Source organism: Otolemur garnettii, unplaced genomic scaffold, assembly GCF_000181295.1.
Source record: "Otolemur garnettii isolate 467f Iridium unplaced genomic scaffold, OtoGar3 scaffold00008, whole genome shotgun sequence".
Taxonomy (NCBI): Eukaryota; Metazoa; Chordata; class Mammalia; order Primates; family Galagidae; genus Otolemur; species Otolemur garnettii.
This window is the reverse complement of record NW_003852403.1, coordinates 34,308,989-34,317,489: the sequence shown is the minus strand read 5'-3', so window position 1 is coordinate 34,317,489 and position 8,501 is coordinate 34,308,989. Positions and strand designations below refer to the sequence as shown.

The following is an 8,501-nucleotide window of genomic DNA, read 5'->3' as shown; positions in this document are numbered from 1 at the left end:
ATTATATGGACGACTAATTGTTTTTAATTTAGTTGTCAATGTACTAGATTAAGTAATAGTCAACACAGTATAATGTTGTCCTCTAATTTTTGTTTCTTTACTAAAGACTTGTCCATTTTATTGAACATTATGTAATAAAAATAAAAAATGCCAAATCAAAAATAATTTAAAAAAGTAAATAAACAACTCATACTTAAAAAAAATATAGGTGTTAATTAAAGACACTTGGAAAAATTTTCAAAAGTAGGATTTGTAGGTAATTGTGCCCAACTATTTTACTATTTCAAATTTAGATAGAACTGTACAACATAGTCAGTATGAGCTGTCCTCGTTACTACTTCAGACAGGAGGAGGGATTGCTGAGTCATACGGCTCCATTCACTTGGTGATTTCAACAGACATCAGGGTTCATGGGCAAATCCTTTCAAATTGCACCTTCTATGGATATGTCAAGAAATCTTATTTTTCAAGGCTACACCCCACCCACTTTAGAAATAAGCCAATGTTTATTTATTATAACAATAAAACATTTATTTGTTGCAATAATGATACATATTCATGTAATCAATTTAAAGAGGTTTTTTTTTTTTGAGACAGAGTTTCACTTTGTCACTCTCGGTGTGCACCCCCTCCCCACGTGGTACTTCAAGATGTCCTGCCTTTGGGGGTCAAAACAATAAACTAACATATGCCTTCCATGTATTGATTTATGATTTAATTCTTGTCTCCCTAAAACGTAAGAAACCAAACTGCAACCCATGGCTCTCTTGGCCACGATTGCACATACTTGGCTCAGACTAGACCTCTTTAAATTACTTTACAGAGTTCAGGTTCTTTTCCATTATTTGTCAAGCGCTTTGCCAGACACAGACGGCTCTAGTGCATTTGGCAGTCTCTGGCCTTTTTCGATGGCCACTGAAAAGCAGATTTCAAATAGGAAATGTCCTAAACACCGTACCTTCTTTTAAACCCAGCATCCTTCCTGCCAATGTAAGAACATTCTCCCCCCTCTTCTGTCACCCTCCCAAAAGAACCTTGCTTCCTTCTTCCCTGCATGTTACCACTGGCAGAGCAAATATGACTCAGAAACCGGCTCCTCAGGGTTGTAACCTGAGTTACAGTGTTGGGTCACTCATTACACGGTAAACCAATGCTTTTGTTTCCCTGGGTTGGGCTCTTCAAAAGGTGTGTTGCTGCTGCCGAGCTGCGGAAAAGCACTCACAGGTGTTGGCCGGAATAGCACTCCTAGGGCTGCCGCTGACTGGGACCTTTCTAGGGACCTTTCTCTCAGCCAGGAGAAATTTTGATATTAATCAGAAAGACCTCTGGAAGATCCAGAAAGCTGTAGCGGGAAGTTAACCTGTGAACAACCAGCATGGGAATCCTCTACTCTGAGGTAGGTCACCTTTCTGGAAGTGGGATCTCCAAAGGTGTTAAAAATTGCTCAGACTTTCAAAATGTAATTTCCTATCCCTGTCAATGTGTTTCTTCTGTTTAACTTTCTGGGTGAATATTAAGTCAGAAAAAAAATAAAAGTCCTGTGAATTGGTATTGCTGGTGTTTCTAATATTTTAAGGGGAATTATTTTGCAATTCTAAAATGTTACCTCACATTAAGTCAAAATCCAGATGATACATATTTACAGGGATAGTTTGAAACTTGCTTTTCTCATGCCAAGTACTCAAAAAAAAAAAGTAAAAATTTTACCAAACTTGACTTTTTAAATATCCAAAGGATTAACTGGTTCTTCTATGAAACCACACAAACAGCTTGGTATTGGATAGTAAATTCACCTGTAGCAATTGTTAATAAAGATTATTACTGTGTAGAAGAGGGATAAAAGCAATGTAATTTTGATATTTTGAGTATTTTCATATTTGAGGGATACAAAAGTACTTTTCCCCGTAACTTTTAGAATCAAATAGATTTTTAATAATGTTTCAAAGGAGTCCAAGAGAGTAATGTTTAAACAAGAGTACAAGAGGTGTAATGATGTAATTATTTATAACTTACTCCCTTTCTGGCTAACCTGCATTCCATTGCTGATGCTCGAGGGAGCCTCCTCGGATGGCTTTGATCTTCTAGTTTTAAAGGCAGTTTATTTGCAGTTATTTCTAGTGCTCTGTGTGTGTGTGTGTGTGTGCTTTTAGTAAATGTACTGTTTGGTTTATAACTCTAAGTGTCCTCTGACGTATATATCTGAGTGATTTTAGTTTCATGAAGAGAGCACATATATGAAAATGACAAGACATGCAATGTTCTAAAAGGCTACTCTGATAATTCTCAGACTTTAGATTGCCCAAGGGTCGGGGAGAGGAAGTCACTGAAATGCAGTTTCATGGGCCCCCATCCTGGAGAGCCTGTTGCTCTTAGACTATGGTAAGGTTCAGAAACTTTTTTTTTTTTTTTTTAGAGATACAGTCTCACTTTATTGCCCTTGGTAGAGTGTGGTAGTGTCACAGCTCACAGCAACCTCCAACTCCTGGGCTTGGGTGATTCTCTTGCCTCAGCCTCCTGAGTAGCTGGGACTACAGGCGCCTGCCACAATGCCTGGCTATTTTTTGTTGCACTTTGGCTGGGGCCAGGTTCGAACCCGCCACCCTTGGCATATGGGGCTGGTGCCCTACCCACTGAGAAACATGTTTTTAAGAGGAGCATCCCAGGTGATTCTGACTTAGGGGATCCGTTTACCACCATCCTGAGAGAAATACTACTCCAGCCTAGTTCTTTTCAAACTTTAATGTGCATACAGATCACCTGAAGGTCTTGTTCAACTGCACCTTCTTATTCTGTTGATCTCAGTGGGGCTGCTTTTTCCAGTTGCATGTGGGAATCATGTGTGAATTGGGGAGGGGCAAGTCTAGTCTCATTGTCTGGTGTTCTGCTAAGGGAAGTCTGGGTTGGGACTTTTCATCTGTAACTTTAAGGAAGCTGAGAAAGTCTGGAGTAATCTCTCAAATATTTAAACCTAACCAAGTCATCTGTTATGTACCAGGTGTGCTGTGTTTCGTGAGAGTAAAAACTGTGAGTCAATGATGAACAAGAAGAGAGCAGCTGGGCCCCATCCCTGGTCCCAAGCTAGCTCCAAGTGTCTATTTTCTAAGAAACTTTTAATAAAGTTCTGTTATACTTCCCACTATGAGTGTGGGAAGCTTCTTTGGATGAAGAAGATAGGCTTATCATCTTTCCTTAGAGTCTTGCATTGTCAGTAAGTATGCAACATATATTTTTAAAAAAAAGGTGACAATAAGAGAGTGTCCCAGAGTTGGTCCTAAAATCTACACAAGGGGATAAACTTAGAGTTCCGTCAGAGGACAAATTTTGGAATAATTAACTCTAACTGTGCAAGTTGGACTTTTAAACAAGACTGATTGACTTAAATCCTTCTCAGAGATACATGTTCATAATATTTACAATAACAACAAACATTTATTTAGTGCTTGTTTTATAGGCCAGGCCCTTTTTAACCACTTTATATGTATTAACTCACTTAATATTCACAATAACCTTCTAAGAGTTGTTATTATCTTTATGTTACAAATGGAGAATCTAAGGCAAAGATAGTAACTTGCCCAGAGTTATGTAGCTAAAAAGTACTTAGGGCTAGAAACCAGAGGCTGGGCTATGAGGCCTGTGTTTGTACATTCAGGGAAATTCTTACATCACTGTCAAACTAGTAAGTTGTTTCACTACTTGATATTTCGACAGAGATGCCGTTCTCCATATAGGAGTTGGTCTTCAGCACTCTGCTACTCTGCTGGTGCTCTTTTTCACTGGGATAGTGCCCTTTTCCCTTAATGAAAAGAATGGGTAGGTTCCAGAAACATACATTCTACCTTGCAGAGGAGAACTGTTGCTCAGGAATATATTACAAAAATTGGAAAGAAGGAAGATGGTGAGAACTTAACCCAAAGAGCTCCAGAACTTGTGGTTAGGAATCCCATAGAATCTTTGTCAGCTGTGGGTACAGGCCTCACAGGACTTTCTTGAAAATCATATAATAATGTATCCTTTTAAACTTTGGAAGGCCAAATAATAATGGTAACTCTGAGCAGAGGGATGCAAACACACACATACATACATGTGTACAAATTTACTATAATATTAATCCTTCAGGAATGGATATAGTTTTCAGAGAAGCTGATGTTACTATAGGAAAAGGAGATATAGGTCAGAAAAGAGAAGGATTGTTTGAAATATACAGTGTCTGAAGAGAGCAATGTAGGTTCAGCAGTGCTTATTGGGAAAGCTGGTTGAGTTGAGAGGAACACTCAAGGGAGATAGGAATGGAGTTGCAACCAAATGAAAGGTCTTTGGACTGGAGGTCAAAAACCCCCCAAAATTAATCTTGATTATGCCAAAAACTCTGTGGGATTTGCCAAAGGGGGAGTCATTTAACCTCTCTGGGCCACAGTTTCTTATCTATAAACAAGAGAATGAGTTCTAGCTGAGAATGAGGATGAGCTCAGCTGAATGAGTTCTAGCTGAGCAATAAGTAGTGTGTCATTCTGTGATACAGAAAAGGAAAGACAAAGACAGCAGAAAGAAATTGCATCTTTACAGCTCTATCTACTTTGTTCAGATATTGAACTCCTAGCAAGGGTTTGGCATCTACAAGATATGCAAGAAGGGCTTTGGAGGTGTCCATCACCCCAAATAGTTTAATTCTTTCTTTACATAATACAAGTAATTTTACAAGTTATCGTGTTGTGCTATTTCAGAAAGACAATGGTAACTGTAATGTATGAAAAGAAACCAAGACTGAAAAATTGTATACCTTTATTTATTCATTCACCCATTCATTTGTTTAACCAACAATATGAATTGAGCACATACTATATTTCAGGCATTTACTCGTTCCTGGCATATGTGGATTGAACAACCTTAATCTGAAAATTCAAATTGAAATGCTTCAAAACACAAAACTTTTCAAGTCCCAATGAGACACATGTGGAAAATTCCACATTAGATCTCATGTGATGGGTCATAGTCAATAATGCAGGCACATGCAGTTTATTCAGCATCCCCAAGGGAACAGAGACCCTCTATGCATGCCTAGATCCCCACACACAAGTCTACCCATAAAGGGTAGTAAAATGACCCAGGAGAGAAGAGCTGACAGCAAGTACCCCAGGAGGCCAGGATTTATATTTATTACTCACTGTATGTTTTTCCTTAGACTCTGATCTGTGGCCTAAAGATTGTTGAAAATGTTGAAAAGGTCTGCAGATAACAGTGATAAAAAAGAAAGGAAGCATTTGTGTTTAGCTATGATACAGAAAGTCCAGATGTTGGAGAAAGTAGATAGTGGGGTAAGTGTGCAACATGCTATGGGAGGGTGTGGTGTTAGAGCAACCATTGTATAGAACCTCAAGAAACAGAAGGATAAACTGCTGAAGTTCCATGCTGAAAGTGATGAACAGAAGTTAATGAAAAACAGAAAATCACTGCAGAAAGCTATAAATGAAGATATCAATTGTGTATAGAAAGAGAGGAATCTGTTGGCATCACAGTGAATACATGCCACATAATGACTGATGATGAAATAAGCAAAGATCTATCTTAATGTGCTGAAAATTGAAAGAATTATGAATATTCAGTAGGCTAGTTGCATACATTTAAGAAAAGATATACATTGAATTTTTGAAGATTTGTGGTGATAAAGCATCTGCTTCATTGTAATGTGGTGATGAAGTATCATGCAGCAGCAGAGAAATTCATGGCAAGTTTGCCAAGGTCATTGCTGATAATGACCTGATGCTAGAGCAGGTCTGTAATGCTGATGGAACATTACCGTTTTGGTGTTATTGCTCCCAGAAAGACGTGGACTACAGCTGATGAAACAGCCTCTTTAGGAATTAGGTTGTGAAAGGCAGAATAAATGTGCTGGGATGTGCTAATGCATCAGGCATGCACAAGTGTAAACTTGCCATGATAGACAAAAGCTTTGATCCTTGTTGTTTTCAAAATGTGAATTTCTTACCAGCCCATTTTTATGCTAATAAAAAGGCATGGATCACAAGGGACATCTTTTTGGATTATTTTCACAAACATATAGATATGGTACCAGAGCCTCCTGTTTACTGCAGAGAAGCTGGATTGCATGACTGTTGTAAGATTTTGTTATTCCTTAACAAATGTTTTGCTTATCCTCTAGATGAATTTTCTTCTTTTTTTCTTTCAGATTAATGTGAGGGTACAAATAACTAGGTTATAATTTTTGCATTTGTTAGATAGAGTCCCTCTTGTAGTTGTGTCCCAAATCCAAGAGGTGTGCCATATAACCTTACCTGTGCCCATTAAGTGGACCACCCCAAGCCCCCTCCCCTCTCCCGCCTCCATTGATCCTCCCCCCCCGCCCCGCCACAAGTTGAATTGAATCGAGTTTTTCTTTTATGTGGGTATGTATTAGATTGTCTACCTGGCTTCATATTAGTATTGAGTACATTAGATACTTGCTTTTCCATTCTTGTCGTGCTTTCTTAAGAAGAATGTGTTTCAGTTCCATCTAGGTTAATACAAAAGATGTAAAGTCTCTATTTATAGCTGAATAGTATTCCATGGTGTACACGTACTATAGTTTATTAATCTATTCATGGGTTGATGGGTATTTAGGTTGTTTCCACATCTTGGTGATTGTAAATTGAGCTATGGTAAACAATCTAGTGCTGATGTCCTTGTGATAAAAGGATTTTTTGTTGTTATTGTTGTTCTGGGTAGATGCTTAGTAATAGGGTTGCAGGATCAAATAGAAGGTCTATTTTGAGTTCATTGAGGATTCTCCTTATTTCTTTCCAAAGAGGCTGTATGAGTTTGCAGTCCCACTAACAGTGTAAAAGTGTTCCCTACCCTCCATATCTGCACCAGCATCTGAAGTTTTGGGACTTTGTAATGTGAACTATTCTCACTGGGGTTAGGTGGTATCTCAGGGTGGTTTTGATTTGCATTTCTCTAATGATTAGGGATGATGAGCATTGTTTCATATATTTGTTAGCCTTTCAATTTTGTGATTCCTTAACAAATGTTTTGCTTATCCTCTACCAGAAATTTTTGTCAAAAATAATGTTTATTTCATGTACTTTTTCCCAAATGTGACTTCATTAATTCAACTATGTCACCAGGTTGTCCTTAAATCAATGAAGAGTAAATATAAAAATACTTTCTTGAGCAATAGGTTAGCAGCAGCAAACATAGACATGGGTATTCAGAATGAAGGATGTTATACATACTGTTGCCAATGTTTGTGACATAGGAACTAAAAATATAGATGTGTATGCCTGGCACAACCTTTGGCCTGCAACTGTATTCAGGGAGGAAGATGGACAAGGTAGTGACCTTGAAGAATTCCATATGTCAAGTGAGAAAAAAGATGTTTGATTTCCTTATACATGCAAAAAAGATATCTGCAGAGTCCATCAATAAGCTGGAAGAAGTGCATATAGAAGTTTTAACATTGACAGTGAGTTCCCAGTTCACTCACTAACCAATGGTGAGATCACCAAAATGGTTCTGAATCAGAGGGATTGTGATGATAGTGCTAATAAAGATGAGATTGTTTAACACTGTAGAAAAAGTGTCTATAGACAACATGGTGAAAATGTGTAGTGGGCTTATTGAAGGACCAGAATAGCGTTCATTCATAACAGAACAAGAGATCATGTCAGTTTAAAAAATCAAAGAGAGGCTTCTAAGACAAAAACCATTGTTGATGAGGAAGATGACTCTGAAAAGAAACATTTTAGAAGTCACCCTGCAGAATGCCTCCTCATCTCTAGAGAACCCATTTCCATCTCCTTCAACTGCATCAGATGTTTCTTCTCATCTGAAAAATGTAAACTATAGTGAATTGTATACTTTTAAGTAAAATAGCCTCGTAGGTGAAGATTGAAGCCTGACATTGTTTGTTATCGCTGTTATTTTACAGCTGATAGAAGTATTCTGCTGATGCTATTATCTGCTTAACCTGAACACATTAATTTTCACTGTATTAATGGCATGTCAGGTTTTTTACTCTTAAGTATTTATGTATATATAAGTGTAGGAAAATGAGTGCTCATTGGCTCACTGGCATTCAGAGTCAGCAGTGATAGTAGTGCCAAAACAACACAGGCAGCTATGCCTTCTGATGGTTCAATGTATACAAACTTCATTTCATGCATAAAATTATTAAAAATATTGTAGCCTTGGCCCAGCAGCTCAGGTCTGTAATCCCAGCACTTTGAAAGGCTAAGATAGGTTGTTAGGGGCCAGATCATTCTAGGTCTTCTAGGCCAAGATGAGAAATTTAGATTTTATTCTAAACATTATGGGAAACAATTAAAGGATTTTAGGAAGGGGAATAACATGACACAGTTAATGTTTGTAAACGTTACTCTGATGGCATGGGAGAATAAATTGGAGAGAAAAGGAAGCTGTCCCAGTAAATAGGCAAGGAAGTGATAATGGGTGACAAGGGTTAGGTCACATTAGGCTGATGGGTAAATTTTAGATAAATTTCTTAC

At 37.9% G+C, this 8,501-nt stretch overlaps 1 protein-coding gene across 1 annotated transcript in view; it reads left to right on the top strand.

Moving 5' to 3' along the window:
- Positions 1-1,235: 1,235 nt before the first annotated feature.
- ANKRD22 (ankyrin repeat domain 22) overlaps positions 1,236-8,501 on the top strand; it is a 28,883-nt gene continuing 21,617 nt past the window's right edge. The window contains exon 1 of the mRNA XM_012801352.2: positions 1,236-1,396. Within this exon, the coding sequence (XP_012656806.1) occupies positions 1,376-1,396 (21 nt within the window). The 5' untranslated portion in view covers positions 1,236-1,375. The remainder of the gene's footprint in view (positions 1,397-8,501) is intronic.